The following is a 19506-nucleotide window of genomic DNA, read 5'->3' as shown; positions in this document are numbered from 1 at the left end:
GACATATCTGGGGGGTTATAATAGGTATATGTGTTAGAGTAGTGGTTTTCAAAATTTTGCATTAAAGCTCCCCTTTAAGATCCTGTTTATAATCAGGTCTCTCTAAAACAATACAGTTATATAAAAACATAGCTGTATTAACCATTTAGCCATAGCTGTAGGAACTTCTATGACAGAAATCCTACCTAACTGGCCTTTAAGCTATGTCCCCCAGTCACTGCGCTGGGCCCCCCAGGGGAACCAGCCCTACAGTTTGTTAGGTTAGTAAGAATTAGTTGAGTTAGGTTAGTGTTGTACAACAATGATCAGCTGCTTTCCAGTCTGTCTTAAGTGGATATCAGCACAAAAATACATACGTTTACATTTCCATGGTCAAGCTTTCATTACATCTTTTTTATAACCATATTGTACTTTTTACACAAATAATGTATGAAATGTGGTTCCCAAATTTTGCTTTGGTCCCTGGGGGATGAGGCAAAGTAGTGTTTAAGACCCCCCCCCAATCTAAAGGCCAACTGCGAGAGATTTGTAAAGAATGCTTATTAACTTCAGTAGACTTCAGGAACCCCAACATAAAAGTTAATTAAAGAGAGAGGTGAGGTGAACACTTGTTTTTGTTGAGCCACATATTGTGAGCTATGGGTGATACAAGTATATTCCTATATCTGTACATTGCTGTGGGGGCCTTGGCCAATTGTTGGATCTCAAAGCAGGCCTAAACAAAATAAAAGTGTAAAAAGAGAAGTACAGATTCCATTATTGTATCTATTTGTAATACTATGGAACACACAAAGTCAAAGAGAGTAAAAGAGTCACCACTTCCAGCAGCAAAGTATGGAAAATGCTGGCACATACTGGTGCTGAGAGGCAGCCTTTGCTTAGAAGTGCTTACTTTGGCATTTATGAGAGGGGGCCGCCTGTTACTGCTAGCAGGTTCTGAGGACAGCACTTTTCAATACTTTGCAATCAGAAACAAAGACAATTTCAGGTGTTTTTTTTCACCACACTCTATTCCACATGAGCATAATGGAGGTTGAAACGCCTAGTGTGGCTCAGGTCTTAAAGGTCAAGTATTTTGTTTTCTCTGCCTTATCTATACTCTTATTTATTTACGTCTTTTAGGTAAATCAAATAAAGAACTCTCCTTGCCAAAGTATAAAACATGTAAATGAGCCTTTGAGATAAAGGGTGATCTTTCCTGCCATGTGACAAGTTCTGCCATAAAGCAAGGTTGGAATTCTGTTTTTGTTAAAAAAGGAGGCAGAGGCAGTTACAAATTGACAAAAAGTCTTAAGGCATATGTAAAGATGGCCATACATGGGCAGATTTAAGCTGCCAAGTGCTTCAGAACGATTTGGCAGCTTTTTTGGCCGTGTATGGGGACCCCCAACGCGTTTCCCTGACTGGTTGAAAATTGCCAGGTGTCCATCGGGCAGGTTTGATTTTCCCATCAGATTGAGGACTGCATCGACTTATTAATGCGGTCCTCACTCCGATGGTTCCTATACCCGTCGCCCTAAGCCCTTTAAAGGGGACCTGTCACCCTAAGAAATAATTCCAAATGGGTTTCTATTGTGTTTGTCAAGTAAAATAAACTTCACTTACACTATAAAAATGGTTTTAATCTTATTTTCTTTAGCCTTGGAATTCACAATTGCAGCTATTGAAGACAGTCACCATTTTGTGGACACTGTTATTAAGGCAAGCTTTGTATCTTGCCAAAATCTTTTTTCTGTGCCAGTATGGGGGGACCTGATACCCATATCCATGCACTGGTTACACAATTAGATGGTGAGGAGGGAGGGGGACTGTGAGGAGAGCAGCAACATCTAAGAAGTTCTGAATTGAAAGTGAGAGTAACTCTCTGCCCCACCTATATGCCTTAGGCATAGAGGTGGGGCAGGCAATATATGATTGACAACTGGGATTTTTAAATGCTTTTATAATGGGTATGGATGTGTTAATAAAAAAATGAGTTTGGGTTTCATGTTTAATATGAAAAGGACTTTTATTTCACAGCTTTTTATGTCTGGGTGACAGGTCCACTTTAAGACCTTTGCACTTTGCACACTGCATCAATGTACAGTAGTTCTTGAAAGTTTGTGAACCCTTTAAAATTTTCTATATTATTATATGAATGTGACCTAGACCATTGTCATGATTTTCAAACAAGTTCTAAAATTAGATGAAGATCAAAAGTGATCATATTTCATTATGTATTTATTAAAAACAATTATCCAATAACATATCTGCATGTGGCAAATGTAAGTGAATCCTTAAGATTATCATAGAGTTTGAAGGTGAAATCAGAGTCTGATGTTTTCAGTCAATGGGATAACAATCAGGTGTGAGTGAGAGTCCCTGTTTTATTTAAGGAAAGGTACAATTACTGGGGGGGGTGCCAAAATGATAATTTCCCCCCAGTGATTGTAATAGCTTACCTTCACTGTGGCGATTGATGTAGGACACTGGGAAGTCTCAGGGTTTGCACAGTGCCGCAGCAAAAGGTGCAGCAGCGCTCAGTTCAGAGCTTAAGGGCTCAGGCACACGGGGAGATTAGTTGCCCGCGACACGGGAGATTTGTCGCGGGCGACTAATCTCCCCATGTGCCAGAGCCCTAAGGAGTAAGGACTGATTAGTGGTGAGTACAACTATAGATAAATATACAGTACATATTGCAGAGCACGTTTGGACGCAAATACCATTAAGGGTGAAGACACACAGAGCTACCAGTAGCAGCTACTTTTTCATGACTACTACATGCCAGAAAATACCCTGCCATAGACAATACTGAGAACTGCCTCTGCTAAAATACATGTAGAGACAATTATCAGTAAATGATCAGCATTGTCTGTTTTAGTAGCCGTGACAAGTAGCTGCTACTAGTAGCTCCGTGTGTCTTTACCCTAAGGGCAGTGGCACACAGGGAAATTAGTCGCCCTGCGACAAATCTTCGTTGTCGCGGGCGTCTAATCTCCCCGCAATGCCACCCCACCGGCTAGAATGTAAATCGCCAGTGGGATGGCATATGCGTCGCTGCGATGTCCCAAAGTCGCCCAAAGTTGTCTTGAGAGGAAACTTCGGGACATCGCAGCGACGCGTATGCCATCATCTCCCTGTGTGTCACTGCCCTAAGAGCAAAGACACACAGAGCTACTTAGGAGCAGCTACTTGCCACGGCTCCTAAGGGCTCTGGCACATGGGGAGATTAGTCGCCCGCGACAAAACTCCCTGTTCGCAAGCGACTAATCTCCCTGAGTTGCCTTCACCTGCCATCCCACCGGCGAAAATGTAAGTCGCCGGTGGGATGGCACACGCGGCGGCGCGATTTTGCGCAAATCGCCGAAGTTGCCCCGCCACTGACAATACTTAGAATTGCCTCTGCTAAAACACACATAGAGACAATTAACATTAAATTATCTGCATTGTCTATTTTTGTAGCTGCTACTAGTAGCTCTGTGTGTCTTCACCCTTAGGGCAAAGACACGCGACGATTAGTAACTGTAACTGTTTTTCTATGATATTGAAGGTGACTGCTGATCAGATTCTTTGGGGCATGTATACACAGGTTGTTTGATCCTCGTGGCTAATATGTAGTGCATTCTGAAAATGCTGACCCCTTTCAACCAGCTGTTGGATGATGGGGGTATATTTACAGAAGCACTGAAGTTGTACAGCAGTCAGCAGCAGGTACTTGTGTCAGATGCACGCATGAATAGATCGTATATGCCACTGCCAACTGGGTGGGCCACCATTCCGCCATTTGTATAGGCATAGCACCTACAGGCTGACTTCTGGATCGCACCACGTCACTGGTGGGTATGGGTGCTTACATTAAATGCAGATTATAAGAGAATTGAAAAGAATAAATCAGCTGCTTGGGTGCACTAGGCACAAGGTTGTGTTACCTTATAAAATAAATTTCTTGCTATTTGTAGAATCTATGCTAATGGTTATCTAGAATGTAGCCAAACCGGTTTGAATGCCAGGCACGTGTGCTAGTTGTTTGAGGGATGTGATTATCACATTCTTTTCCGTTGTTTAATCTTGTTTAGATTTTAGCATTGACATATAGCTGACTGTATCCAGTGCACACTGTGAGTACTTGGCTTGGCACAAAGGCATTCATTCACCTTCACCGACTTTTGTTGGTATCAGATGCAAATCCTGAGTGTGTGATCCCTTGCAGCCTATTGGAGTGAAATTGCATCTGTAAAAAAAAAATGGATGTTTAAAGCTGGCTTTAAACCTCGTTTCGTACGATATTCGGTGTGAACCCACAGATTGCCAGTCCGGGCCTGCATGGCAGACAAAACCCCCCTCAGCTCCAAATACTGCAGAATGACAAGTCCCAAATGAATGCACACAAAGAGGTGACAAGCGGACCTCAGCACTTAGGGTAGTGTTTTGGCACCAGGGTCTGCTTGTCATTGCTCCATGTGCACAAGAGTCTGTAGTATTTAGGAGTGGCGACAAACAAGTGGGGGCATTCCCACATGCCAGGGTCCTTTATAAGCGCAAACCTGTGTTCCTCCAGCTGCTAAGCTACTCCGGCCCCTACTCCATGCTCTTTAGAACCATAAAGCATTACATTTCAGATACCCAAGCTACAGGAAGCTAACTGGCAGAGTATGGAAGAAAGAGAGACTGGTTTCACTGGATTTTATCCAGCGATCTTGCTGCCCCCTCCCCCCCCCCCAGGAGACAGGAATGTGCAGGATAAGCTTATCTGTCTTCAGTGATTGAAATGTAAATAGCTTTGTTTATGTTTTTGAAGAGAAGGCTCCAGTATTAGCGCATACAAATTTCGCAATGCCTTTAACTATTTCTGCTCACACCCCCACACATGGGGCAATCCTCAAACAATCCAGCCTTTTGCTATTTTTTGAACATGGAAATGAGCAAACGTCACAGATTCTGTTTTCCAATAGGGTCAGCATACCCTGCAACTGATGGGGTGCCCAGCACTGCCGGGGCCACAGCGCTCCTGATTAATGTGCAGGTTCAATATATTTTTTGTGGATCAAATTATGAGCAGGTAAAGAGGATTAATCTAATGCAGTTAATCTATAATGCAGTAATGTATATGTGCCGGCATGTTAGCATGCAGATAAACAGAGGCTGAGAATCAGCCCTTACGCACCTTTCCCTGTGCCTGCACCCAGGGCTGGAAATCTGCCCCTTGTGGCATTAGCCTTATGTAGTATATAACCACTCTGACAAACTACAACTCTCTGTCATATGACACTATATTTTGAATCTTCTACTCCTGTTTTAGAGCTGGTTTGATTTATAAATTGTGCTACTGAAGTTGAAACCTAGATTTACTAAAATGTGAGTTTACTAACCTATGTCCTATTTATTCCTATGGGATTTTTAGAATCATATTTATCAATGGGTGAAAGTTAGAGTCCACCATTTGATAAAAATGAAAAATCCCATAGGAATGATCAGAACGTGGGTGAGTTTTTATGTATAAGGGCAAAGGCACAGGGGGCAGATTGGCAGGCTGACAATCCCACCCCTAAATCTTCTAGTTGTTCCTGCACCCAGAAGCATTAAAACCACCCGGGTGCAGGCACACCCGCCCCAAACTCACATTTTGATCAATCCTCCCCTATTTGTCATTATTTTGTCTCAATATGTAGATAGAGAGGCAGTAGGGAAAAAGCCGGGCCTTGTATCTTGCCTTTTGCCAACATAAACTACTTGCCAAGGCATGGTGCTCTTACATTATACTTTGCCTCTCTGCAGGGTCGGACGGCCCAACCCTTGCCGGCACTCCCCCTGCCTGACCATTCCTCTCCTGGCGCGTTAAACTTATGCGCACTCGGGGTAGGACGTCTCTGTATTAAAGTAACATCTATAAGTACAGATATGGGACCTATTATCCATATTGATTGGGACATGGGGTTTTCCGGATAAGGGAATATGCTATACTTCTGTTAAAATCATTTTAACTTTAAATAAACCCAATAGAATTCTCTTGCCCTAAATCATATCTTAGGATCAAATACAAGAAAAGGAAATCATATTTATGTGTGAATTAGTAGTAGTGTGTAGTAGGTGGATTTGAGGTGGTATTAGCATACATTTAGTACCAGAGCAATTATCCATATTGCTTCCTTGCACCCTGTTGCCATATTGTACAGCAGTGATCCCCAACCAGTGGCTTAGGGGCAACATGTTGCTCCCCAACCCCTTGGATGTTGCTCTCACTGCCCCCAAACCAGGTAGTTATTTTTGAATTCCTGACTTGGGGCAAATTTTGGCTGAATAAAAACAAGATTTACTACCAAATAAAGCCCCTGTAAGCTGATAGTGTGCACTGTCTAATAGCCAATCTTAGCCCTAATTTGGCACCTCCATGAACTGGTGCATCAGGGATTTGGCACTATCAAACATAGGTTCAAGCTCATTGTTTTTTATTTTTTTGTGTCAGTGTCTTGGCACCTAGTACTGCGCTAACAGTAAATAAGCCCCAGAGAGAGAGCAAAGTCTTCTTTTGTGCATCTGTACTGCCTTATTGAGTTTGGGCACTAGATGGCAGCATTGAAAAAGACATTAATAGTTTGTAGAGTGGTACTGAAAAAAGTAATTACATTTTGTTATTGTTGGTTACTATCTGGGAACTGTCAGCTTCATGACTGAAGGTCTCCTTAACTTTATAAAACATTATACATATACATTGTAGCCTTTAGAGGCTTTTCTTGTAATAATCAATCTGTTGACAGCAGCCTTTTGCCCAGTGCACAAACCCAAACCTATTGCCTTGTCCAGTAACATGATTTGGGCTTATTCAGACAAGACTATGTGGGAAATCCCTCTGGCTAAGGATTGGATGGTTCAGTAGATCCAGTTCAGAGTCAGTGGCTATTTATGGACTCTTGTTATTTCATTGTGCGCTGAGGAGCAGATGTGATTTTTCCTTTCTCTTGGTTTACCAAATAGAACAAAAATCCATTTCAATGGAAATCCTTATTTATGTGGCCAGCTTTACATCTGACTTTTTATCAAGCATGGGAGATGACTATTTAGTTGTTTCACATAATGTAACACTGTAATTGTGTTCCAGGTGGGGGAACAGGGGTACACCTAGGTCTATTGTCATGCTGCTACCTGAGGTAACAACCATGATGCTGCCCCACCCTCCCTGTGTTTACCTTCAGGGCATGGACCAGTGGGTGAGGAAAACTGGAAATTCACCCCCATTTAAAGAGTTACCAAAGGGCAAGTTTCTCAGCTTTCCTCATGGAAGAACCGCACTGTGAGGGAAGCAATACTAAAAGTAGCAGCAGGCTTTACCCGCTGCCACTATGCCCTGCTGTGCTCAGCCATACATTGTAATGCATTAGCAAACTTGGGCCTCGCACAAACGCATAACAAAATATGCAGGGGGGTTACACAGCTAGCATTGGCTCCATTGTCAGTATTGTTTCCCCCAGCCCAGAGAAGGGACTGTTTCAGATTCTGTTGTGATTTTTATGGTGTACTCTTTATTCTCTAAATTACACTGTTTACATAGCAAATAATTCACTCAACAATTTAAAATGTTGTTCTTGAACCAACAGATGTTTTTTGTTGTTGTATTATTGGTGTGTAGGAGCCATCTCAGTGCATTGTGCCTGAGTCTGAGCTTTCAGAAGGAGCCAGCGCTACACATTAGAACTGCTTTCAGCTAACCTATTGTTTCTCATATTCCCCTGTAACTGGAGGAGTCCCAAGCAGGACTTGGATTTCTTACTATTGAGTGCTATTCTGAAACCTACTGGGAGCTGCCGTCTTGCTACCTCCCCATTGTTCTGCTAATCGGCTGCTCCAACTTGCAGCGCAGCAGTAAAGTGTGCCTGAAGTTTATCAGAGCACAGGTCACATGGCTGTGGCACCCTGGGAAATGAAGAATATGGCTAGCCCCATGTGAAATTTCTAAATTAAATTTAAAAAAATCTGTTTGCGTTTTTGAAAAATGGATTTCATGCAGGATTCTGCTGGAGAAGCTCTATTAACTGATTTCTTTTGACAGTATTACTTTAAATGCATGTTGGGGGGAAGCAGTCCGGCCACCTTTAATGGAGAAATTGTATCTTTCTCTTTTATTGTGCACATTGTATTTTTGCATCAAGCACACACATCTGTAGTGGCCATATATTGGTCTGAGCTGACACTAAGAGAAAAATAACTTCAATTAATTTTTTTTCGCAACATTGTCCTTTTGGGCCTTCAGTAAAGTATCACCAACACTACAGCCCCTTAATCTGGGAGCTAGGGATTTAAAAATATTCTGCTTCCCCAAGTCATTTTAAAAACCATTATTTTGATGCAACTACCCCCTATTCCAATATGTAAAATGCTTTCACATATTTTTTTATACAAGAATAATTAATACTATAGCGGTTATTTATTCTTTTCCTTTATACCCAAATAAATTTGCTCAAGAGGCCACTGTATCCTGGAATTTTATTTACCACAGGGCATTAATTGTCCAAAATATTCTTATGCCTATAGCATAAACCAGTGCAGCATTTTGTGTCTCACAGTCCTTAGTAGCTATGTATCCTTGTCACTGGGGGAGCGGTACAGTTCCTTGAGTCTATCAAATTTAGAGCCCCATTCCTGGAGGACGTCATAATTGAAATCTTCGTCAGTGCTGGAGGAGTCCAGGGAACTGAGGCTCCCAGTAGGAGAACCTTGGCCCTCGGTGGTGTAACTATGAAGCAGGTCAGGCGGATGGCTTTTCATGTCATTATCGGCAGCCCAAAGCATTTGAGGTACATAAAACTGGAAGCTGGGATGTCTGTTCTCTGTAGATATTTGTAACTTATGAAACGTTGCATTTGTAGACTTCCCCGTGTGACTTTCCTCTGCTGGTTGATGTGGCCTTGGGAGGACCAAGTCATTTTCAGAAGAGCAGAGCTGCTGGACATTTTCCCGGAGAGGCCTTTTCAGTTTATGCTTATCGTATCCATTCTAAAGAAAAGGCAAAGTCACATTAGAAGCTTTTTCAAAAAAGTCAGTGGCACACAATGTCTCACCCCATTGGGCTGTACTGAGGCTGGCATTGGGTCTGACCTCTGGTGAGTCAATAAGAATTAACATACCATTAGGGAATTTTGAATTTCATATAACTTTTAGGAAAATTGGTTTAACCACTCAGGAATACTGATTTTCATGCTCTGATCAATGTCTGCCTCTCACCTCCAGTGGCTTTCCCCCTGGCAGTAAAAGCACTACGTGTGCCGTTAGCCTGATTCAAATAATCATATTTTTAATTCCTGAAGAAAAAAAATACAACTCCCTTGCAAGTTATCTATAAATGTACACAATTAAGCATGTAGGACTAGTAAAATATCAAGAAATCAGTTTCTGGAACACAAACAGCAACCAGCAGAGCCAGGCCAAATAGTACTGGCACCCAAGGCCTGCTACCTCTTTTTTTCCATTAACTGTGCCAGGCCAGAGGAACTGTGCCCCCAACTCCCCCAGTTTCACCCAGGTAATAGGTGTTAGCAATAATAAAATACATGAGAGTGTTTGAGCTCAGCTGTTTGGAGCTATGGAGCATAGAAGGAAAGCATTTGCCTAAACATGGAACAACAGAGAGGTGTCGATCTGCTACATATACATGAAGCTATTACAGATTAGACCTACAGCAGCAGAGGTGAAAAAACATAAATCATAGCACATATAACATTATTTGATATTTTCAGAATTTTCAGCTGCTGGGGGGATTCAGGAAGTTGGCGTTAACGAAAGTAGCTTTGTGCCCCCCCCCCCCCCAGTTTGGTGGTTTTAGCCTGTCTGCATTATCAGGATCCCCCAAAACTCGGGCCATTCTCAAAACTCATGCCTTAGAAAGCAGAGGGCATTCCCACGGAAGAGGCCCCAATATAGTAAAGGATAAGTGCACAAGCAGTGGTTGACTGCTTCTAGTATGTCTGAAAATGAAAGGGGAACTCTGGCTTCTGGACCAAAATTTGTTAAAGAGCCCCTCACAGAAACCCCTAATATACCTATCGCTGTAATCTGTTCAAAAAGTATGAATAAATACCACGTAATATGCTGAAATCCAGCTGCAAAACAGTTCTTTCCTTTCTGCATCATTTGAAATCCTGGCAGGGAAGGAGGGACTAAAACATTAATGTTACAATCTGTAACAACTTCTCCACAGCTTACAGACAGCATGCAGGAACTACATAACCCACAATGCATTGCACTGTGATGTTCTTTTCCTTATTGACATCAACTACTGTTACATTTTATTTTAATCTCAAAGCAGTCAGCCAGCCAGTAGGTGAGCAGGGGGCGGGGCTAAGGTAACTTTTGGGTGTTTGGGTGGAGTAGCCCATAGCCCACTATATAAATGCTAACATCCAACTAACTGGCTTGTGTGCTTGGGAACTTGTCTTTATCTCTGCACAATGTCCCTTTGTTTATGACAGCGACAAGGCACACTAAAATTAACCAGTACTTACAGTAATCTTTGTACTCTTGTGGACTACTTCTCCACTTGCTTTGCTTGCTTTCTTCCAGCACTGAAAACAATAGCAAACAGACTACTCTTTTTTTAACACTGTCTGCTTTCAACACAAATAATGTTACTTGAGAAAAGGCAATTGGAGGATTATAGTTTACGACACACATAGCCGTATTCAGGCATTTTGTCTGATACTGGCATCACAACTCAGCATGGTTCCTCATCACACTTAAGAAAAGAATCATGAAGATTACCAGCTGTCATGTTTTTACAGCTCCCATAGCCTGCAGTGGGCAGATATAGGGTGTAAAAAGGGCAAATGACTGCCAGCTACTACAGCATGAGTGTCATATGAGTAAAGGGATGGTAAGCCTTGAAAACAAAACTTGTTCAGCAATGTCCAGCTTTTGCTACATGTAGTAATTTGTATTGCCCCCCCCCCACCTTAAAATGTGACATCAAAACACCCTAAATCACTTCATATTGGTTTCAGTAGTAATCATGTCAAAATGCCAGCTGTGCCAACAAAGGTACTTTCCACTATATTCTCCTCATAAAACACAGGGTAACATATTAACATCAACATTTTACATGTTTTAAACTAGCAGCCCAACACATCATACTAACAACTACAATACTGATATCTATGAAAGACAGACTCAAAAATATTGATTCTTTATTTTAATAGAAAAGGTATATAAAATTCTTTAATAGCAGTGCAATAAAGCCAATCTGTTCAAGGGCACAGACACAATAAAGAAACAATAAGCCCTGATCTTCTCTCCTATAAAAACCTATTGGAGTGTGGTGCATAGGGCCAAGCAAAGAACTCAAAATAAGATTCAAGAAAGTACTTAAAACAGTACTGATTTTTAAAAGCAACTTTAGGGGGCAGATTCATCAACATGTGGATTTTTGTGATTTTAGAGTTTTTTTTAAACCACAACTAAACTCATTTTCACAAAACCCACAAATGTCTAGGCATTTATTAAAAGACCTGAGCTGAAAAAGCATGAATGAAAAAATATGAATTGTGACAAAATTAAACATCTCCCTAGATCAGTGATCCCCAACCAGTGTCTCGTGAGTAACATGTTGCTCCCCAACCCCTTGGTTGTTGCTCCCAGTGACCTCAAAGCAGGTGCTTATTTTTAAATTCTTGGCTTGGAGGCAAGTTTTGGATGCATAAAATCCAGTGCAATTGCCATACAGGCCTTCTATAGGCTGCCAGTCCACATGGGGCCTATTAAATAGTAAATTATTGCTCTTATTGGCACCAGCAGGACATTTTTTATGCTTGTGTTGCTCTCCAACACTTTTTCCATTTAAATGTGGCTCACGGGTATAAAAGGTTGGGGATCCCTGCCCTAGATGTTCAATGTAGTCAGTTTCTATCATATCCCCTGTAGGTCTTCTAGCTGACAGTTCCTGCACATACATGTGTGTGTGTGTACCAAGACAGTAACAACTGCATAACTGCTGCATCTTGGTTTTACTCAAAGAGGCAAATGGAGAGCAAATGACAAATTTTAACAAAGGGGCTCCAGTGGGCTACCTAAGTTTTAATTTTCTTCTCAACTCCCATTATTAAGGTCTACCTCTTACTTGAAAAGTGTGCATAGATTCCAGCTAAACATCACATTTAAAACCAGGGGTTTGTTGTCAAAAACAGATTAAACTACTTTTTACTAAAAAATAAAAAAGACATTTTGGTAAGATATTTTGTTAATTTGTTATTAGCTGATATTCTGGAGTAAATAAACATTCTACATTCCACACTTTTCCTAGGACTGTCACGCCACCTTCCTCCAATATCCTGAACAAATTTAATTCAACAAATACAATTTATACATGTTCTTGGATTAAATGTTCCTAGTTCAGTGCAATGCATATGCTTGGCATAGTTTGATGTTCTATCCTGGTAAAACCAGACCCAGACTAGGATTTAAAATAGTCCCTGGTATTTCAATTACACAGAGGTGCAAACAGCCCCCACCAGCCCAATAAATAGTGACTGTCTGTGGCATCTTACAGCAGCCCCTCTGGTATTTACCAGAACCCACAGATTGCCAGTCCAGGCCTGGTACAAAGTAGAAGGAAATCTGGGTATGTGTGTACTTCAGAAGTGAATGGCACAGCTCTAGTGATAATATCACACCCTTATAATAGTATTAAGTGGGATTATTACACCCACCCTTAGACCAAACTGAGTAAAGAAGGAAAATGAAGGAAATGTTGACAAGTCTGTTAATTATTTTCCATTAGACAAATATCAAATACTCATTAAAAAATGGATATCTGTGCCATTACTTGTATTTCAGTAGGTTAGTAGAACTAATAGCAACATGTGTGTATTGCTAATATTTACCTGGTTGTGCTCTATTCCACTCTCCTCACTGAAATTAATGACGCTCTCCCTGATGTCCTCCCAGCTCTCATGCTCGGGGGGGATATGATAAACGCCACCTTTGTGGAACTTGGAGCTTCCCCACTGACTCCACACCGTGTAGGATACCAGCAAAGCTGTAACAATATGTTGGAAAAGAAAGGGTTTTTGAGAACAATCATCCACATAATTAAATATACTGCTCAATGAGTCGGGCATTCAAGGGTAAATCAGTTCCTTCTATTCGTCTGTTTCTTTCAAAACAAAGCCCATATTTTTACTGTATTTCACTCTGGTGGCAGCCATCTTTTAGCTATATGTATACCACTAGCCCATTTAAGTCATTCATCATGGTCTGGCCCCAAGAGTCTTACAAACTAAAAGCTAAGGTACCTTTAGGGCAGAGTTGCCTAAAGGGCTGATCATGTGCTAGCAGTAAATATTTTTCTTGTGATTGGTAGATAATGAGAAGAGCATGGCACATCCACATCTCCCCTGGAATAACTTCCGGTTTCTTTCTAATGTTCATATTTGTATTATTTACAAATGTATTTTGATTTCTACTTCCATCTGCATGTCTGGGAGGCAACCAGTGTTTTGATCTTCCTGCTTTTGCCAGGAAGACTATTTTTCATGGTATGTAATCTGCTCTTAAAAGTGAAATTGTGTGCCCTTTAGCATTTGTGCCTGTAGCAGTGATAAGTATGGGCTATAGTCACATCATGATGCATCTATGTTTTTTTCTAATGATTGTTTAATGGATATGAAACATTAAACATCAGGTGGATTTTACTTGTGCCCTACCTATAAAGATGAGCAGACACATGCTTATAGCTAGAATAGAGCCAGAGCTCAGGCCAATCATCTTGGCTGTATTTATCTGGATGCTTTCACAGATCCTTCCTTTGTATCCATCTCTGCATTGGCAAACATACTTCTGATGGGACTGAGCAACACAAGTGCCACCATTTCGGCAACTCCATCTCATACACGGGGATGGATAACAGTGCTTCTGGCCAGTCATGTTATTAATCACTTCAACCTCATCTGCTGGGCACCTAGAATGAAAACAAAGAATGTTGGTTTAAAGTGATTCTTTTTGAACAGTGCCGGTATTGTTTTACTCTTCATGAACTGCTCTTCTTCCTTCTTGACCATTACTGAGTTGGTTTTATCATGAGCAGGGCCAGTAGGGCTCTGACCATCATTAAACTGAGATTGTATGGCGTTTTTGGCAGCCCCTATGAAGACTGGCAGCCTGAAGGAGGCTCTGTTTGGCAGTACACCTGGTTTTCATGCAACAAAAACTTGCCTCCAAGCCAGGAATTCAAAAATAAGCACCTGCTTTAAGACCACTGGGAGCAACATCCAAGGGGGGGGGGGGGGGGCAACACGTTACTCAAGAGGCACTGGTTGGGGATCACTGTATTAGACAATTCTGACTGTCCACAACTCTTTAGCTCCAAGTGCCAAAGTGACCTTTAATCACTGTACTATGCAGCAATCTTAATAAAGCTTAACAATTAAAAACAGGATACCTGCATTCATATTTTCTCCATAAATCAATGCAATTGAGTGGACTTTGACAGGGCTGACTCCTGCAGGCATCTGAATGGCATCCGCGGCTGACTCCTTGCACGCTGACAGTTGAGCTGTACCCATTCTCCAGTCCATCCAAAGGAAGGTGGCGACCATTTAATCGAATGTCCCGGAGGCATCCTGATTAGATATATCATCAATGTTTTATTTTCTCAGTCTTTACTTCTACTTTGGAAGTTAATTGGTATTTCAAAGAATATGCAACTTTTTTCTTTATAGTTATCTTTTAACTATTTTCTGGATACTCCTTTCATGGAGTACAAAGCTCACTGCTCACTTACATTCAGTTTGCAAGATATACTGTATTTGTCTCACCACTGGGGCAGCACTCACCCTGGAAATCATTCCTTCCTCCTTGAAGCAAGCTGGTTCCCAACAAGATGGATGATGAATCCACATCAAACAGCCGACTTGTCCCCATAACAGACGTTAACTCATGGTCTCCACCTCCCTTATTTATCATTAGCGTGAAGGAATTGTCATAGCGCTCAAAACTCAGAGAAGTCCACTGACCATGGTCTATTCTTAAAGCTGGCAGCGTGATTAAATGCTCTCTTTCTCCAAAATTAAACCGCACAGCAAAATTACCTTCAACCACCTTCAAGGAACAAATAAAAAGATAGTTTAAACCTTATGTCTGTACCGGTAGTTATGAGCTATATGATATATATATATCAGTCTGCTTTTCAGTATATCATGGATGCATATTGCATATATTTTTTAATGTTTTACTATATAACATACAAAGCCTAGTTTATAAAAAGGGCGCATGGTACTTTTCCGACACAAATTGGCTGGTTCTTTACCCACAATGCAGTGTTTTTCGCAGATTCCAGCATGATTGTGGGTACACCAGGTGCATAAATACTGGTGGTGCAGGAAGTCCAGTTACACCTGGGCCACCCCCCTGTGGGCCCGTCAGAGCCGCAATAAGCTTATTGTGTGTGTCAGGGTGGGGGAATTTTTCTGAAGCATTCTAAGGGGGGTGCCCAGGTACACATCCTGCACCCGGGCCCCACAGCAGCTAGTACACCACTGGGGTATGCATTAAGTTATATCCATCTCAACTTGCACATTGAGCACTGATGTGGACACGTAATGGATGCAAAGTATTTGTAGAATAGCATCATTTCTAGCATATGCCATTAATAACGGCTTTAGCACTTGGCACAAGTCATTTGCAGCTCTCTAAGGGAACCATGGCACCTACTGTTCCCTGCAGTAATGTGTTCATGGCATGTAATGGTTTAGAAAAAGCTGGCCAGGTGAATTGGCACTGTCAGAAATTGTTAGGAGCGTCATTTAAGCACTTCTCGCTTGTGGTTGTAACTGAGTCATAACATGTCTCTAGCACTGGTGGCTTCCTTGATTACTATATACAGCCAGGTTTACTAACAGGCCGGATTTGTGCCTTGGGACCTTGGGGTGCCCCAGATACTCACCTCTAACCTTAAGAAGGAAGATTTGTTTGTTGATACAAAGCTCAGAATAGTGCACGAGGCCATACGTGTGCGAACCATCAGCTGCACTGATAAGCTGTGCAGGCTCGGCAAAATGTGCAACTGGTAATGAATCCAACTGTCCTTTTCAAAGTTCCATTCCTGAAGCACTAGATGAAACAAAACACAGAAAACCTTTAAACCTGGATAAAATACACTAAGTAGAAAATAGGTTTTAAAGCTATCCCTGCCTTGCGGGGTCAATTTACAGCTATCCCAACATTCCATCTTATTCCAGGAACATGTAAGTACCAGTTTAGAGAGGTTTTATCAAAGAACTTGCACATTCCATTTACCTAACGTGCCACCGTATGTAGGAGTTTGGCCACAACCTTCCCTATTACCCTACAAAGCACATACAGTACAGGTATGGGATCCCTTGTCTGGAAACCAATTATCCAGAAAGTTCTGAATTACGGAAAGGCCATCTCCCATAGACTCCATTAAAAGCAAATAATAATAATTCTAATTTTAATTCTAATAATTATAAAACAGTACCTTGTACTTGATCCCAACTAAGATATAATTAAGCCTCATTGGAGGCAAAATAAGCCTATTGGGTTTATTCAATATTTAAATTATTTTTAGCAGACTTAAGTTATGGAGATCCAATTCCAATTATGGAAAGATACCTTATCTGGAAAACCCCAGGTCCCGAGCATTCTGGATAACAGGTCCCATACCTGTATATGTTGATACTAGAGCAGACACAACATAAGAACTTAAATTGTTTTTTTGTTTTTTTTTTGCACCTGTCTCACAGTTGTCACCATGATACCCAGGGTGGCAATGACATCTGATGGAGCTCAAATCACTTATGCAGAAGCCATGGCCTCCGCAGGGGGGGGATCCAGTCACCGCGCACAGCCCATCAGTCATGGTGCATCCTGGGATGCTATTTAATGACTCCAGTGGCTGCTCCAAATCATAAACCTGCCAACAACCAGGCAAACATTACATTCAGCTTTAACAAATGAACTTAGAAAGAGGAAAAATGACATCAACAGATGGAGGATGAATATATATTTTATAATAAGTATAAGTAAATAACATTAATCATATTTTCTAGCATGAATCTCATGAAATGTCATTACACAGAAAGCCAATTAAAAATAAAAAAAGTCTCATTTTCAGGAGAGACTGAGTTAGAATCATACAACTAGAAGGAACTAAACCAGCTAGTTAGTAGCGGCCAAGGCAACAAGTGGCTGTAGTTTTAATATCATTAGAGATCCATACATGAGACTTAGGGAAAGGTATCTTTCCATGCAACATTATGAGGTAAATAAAGGTTCATCCTCATACGTACCTTGCTGTCCACCTTTAGATTTCGGAGGCAGCCGATAAATCCACTGAACTGAAGTGCAGGATGGAGGGAAGGTAGAACGTGTTTCACACCTCCAAGTTGCAGAGGTTGGTAAACATCAAGAAACCTGAGACAGGATCAGGGAAACAGAACTGCGATGTTAAAGGGATGGTTCAGCTTTAAGGGAACTTTCAGTATGTTGTAGAATGGCTAATTCTAAGCAACTTTTTAATTGGTCTTCATTATTTTTTTTTATATATATTTTTAAATATTTGCCTTCTTCATGCAAATCTTTGCAGCTTTCAAATGGGGTTCACTGACACCAGCAGCCAAAAACCTACTGCTCTGTGAGGCTACAGTTTTATTGTTACTTTTTATGACTTATCTTTCTATTTAGCTCCTCTCCTATTCATACACAAGTCTTTCATTCAAACCACTCCCTAGTTGCTAAGGTAATTTGGACCCTAGCAACCAGATAGCTGCTGAAACACCAAACTGGAGAGCTGCGGAACTGAAATGAAATAACTAAAAACCTACAAATAATACAAAATGAAGACCAATTGCAAATCATCTCAGAATATTATTCTCTACGTCATACTGAAGGTTAACTCAAAGGGGAACATCCCATTTAATGAATTCATCTTCAAGGTAGCATGTGTAGGATTATGACTCTACTTACTCTATTGTAATTTGAAAAATCTTAGGGCAAATTTAGGCTAGGGCATAAATGGCATTAGTCTGGCTGTTTGAATTAATCAGAACATTCATGTGCAGTGTCCAACTGTTGGCCCTCCAGTGGCTGAAGTGCACCCTGTAGGGCCACAGGTTCCACATTCCAAATGTGTGTAAATCTTCTCTTTCTCATAGAAGCCCCAGCCTTCCTGAATTTGCAACGAGGCAGAGGATTTCCCCTATGTCCCTAACAATTTTTAGATGTGTCTGTTCCCGGAGCCACCGCTCAAGTGATCTGCTCATTAGCCAAAATATAACAAAAACAAACAAGTTAGAGACCTCATAAATTAGTGGCATAAGTAGAGGAAGCAGTCCCCATAATTGCTGGGGGGAGGGGGTAGGGGGGCCTGGACTGCAGGGTCTGCTTCCTCTATAGCAGTGATCCCCAACCAGTGACTTGGGGGCAACATGTTGCTCCCCAACCCCTTGAATGTTGCTCTCAGTGGCCTCAAAGAAGGTGCTTATTTTTGAATTCTTGGCTTGGAGGCAAATTTTGGTTACATAAAAACCAGATGTACTGCCAAGCAGAGCCTCCTGTAGGCAGCCAGTCCATATAGGGTTTACCACATAGCCAATAACAGTCCTTATTTGGCACCCCCAGGAACATGTTTTATGCGTGTGTTGCTCCCCAAGTCTTTTTACATTTGCATGTGGCCCACGGATAAAAAAGGTTGGGGACCCCTGGCCGATTTCAGGACAGATATCGGTCGGGCAGGCCCGTCGTTAGTGCCCATACACGGGCTGATTAGCTGCCGAATCAGTCTAAGGGACCAATATCGGCAGCTATAATTGGCTCGTGTATGGCCACCTTTAGATTTGTAGCAGACTTAAGAGTCTACTAAAAATCATTGTAGTATGAAAAAAGATCCAATAGGATTGTTTTGCCTCCAGTAAGGAATCATTATTCCCTGCTTTGGATCAAGGTAATGTTTTATTACTACAAAGGTCATTTGAATTATTTGATTATAATTGAGTGTATGGGAGATGACCATCATGTAATTCAGAGCTTTCTGGATAACGAATTTCAGTAAGGGATCCTATACCTGCACCACCTTGTGTGTGTATAACAATACAACCATAGGTCCAGCAGCCAGATCAGTGCTATTTGGCACTCAGCATGTAACAACAGCAAATTGTACAGCTTATTCAGAAAATTTCCAATTGTATCTGACATTAATAACGACTGGAAAATACATACAGTATTTTGGAATGAAAATAATTAAAGATTATATTTGCAGTCAGGACTAAATAGTTATTGCTTACCTCTTGTTTCCAGGAGTTCCTGTGGAAACTTCACAAGATGATCGATCATGGAGAGGCTGCCGAATGCCATCTGCTTCATTCGCAAGGGCATCTGAACAATGATCAAGGATCATCTTCACTTTCTGAGCCAAAATACAGAAATCATTAAAGAGCTTAAAAAACCGTTTAGTAAATATGACATCTTTATGGTATAGTGACAGTATAGGTGTGTGTAAAGAATGGTAAATAAATACTGGTGCCTAATGAA

General features: G+C 41.3%; 1 protein-coding gene and 1 long non-coding RNA gene across 3 annotated transcripts in view; one reads left to right on the top strand and one right to left on the bottom strand.

Annotated features, from left to right (window-relative positions):
• The window catches only part of LOC116411457, a 20885-nt gene extending 1379 nt beyond the window's left edge, over window positions 1–19506 (top strand). Inside the window, exons 3-4 of the long non-coding RNA XR_004223104.1 lie at window positions 17286–17371; window positions 19273–19506. This is a non-coding gene — a long non-coding RNA (uncharacterized LOC116411457). The remainder of the gene's footprint in view (window positions 1–17285; window positions 17372–19272) is intronic.
• The window catches only part of LOC100494953 (neural-cadherin), a 45941-nt gene continuing 34814 nt past the window's right edge, over window positions 8380–19506 (bottom strand). The window contains exons 25-34 of one of the 2 annotated variants that reach the window (XM_031903479.1): window positions 19260–19381; window positions 17268–17391; window positions 16711–16891; window positions 15902–16068; window positions 14793–15057; window positions 14399–14579; window positions 13665–13918; window positions 12843–12997; window positions 10473–10532; window positions 8380–8967 (exon numbers count right to left, since the gene is read on the bottom strand). In XM_031903479.1, coding sequence (XP_031759339.1) covers window positions 8548–8967; window positions 10473–10532; window positions 12843–12997; window positions 13665–13918; window positions 14399–14579; window positions 14793–15057; window positions 15902–16068; window positions 16711–16891; window positions 17268–17391; window positions 19260–19381 — 1929 coding nt within the window. In that variant the 3' untranslated portion in view covers window positions 8380–8547. The remainder of the gene's footprint in view (window positions 8968–10472; window positions 10533–12842; window positions 12998–13664; window positions 13919–14398; window positions 14580–14792; window positions 15058–15901; window positions 16069–16710; window positions 16892–17267; window positions 17392–19259; window positions 19382–19506) is intronic. The other variant, XM_031903480.1, reaches the window with a different exon arrangement.

Source organism: Xenopus tropicalis, chromosome 6 (assembly GCF_000004195.4).
Source record: "Xenopus tropicalis strain Nigerian chromosome 6, UCB_Xtro_10.0, whole genome shotgun sequence".
Taxonomy (NCBI): domain Eukaryota; kingdom Metazoa; phylum Chordata; class Amphibia; order Anura; family Pipidae; genus Xenopus; species Xenopus tropicalis.
This window is presented reverse-complemented; position numbering and strand designations above follow the sequence as displayed.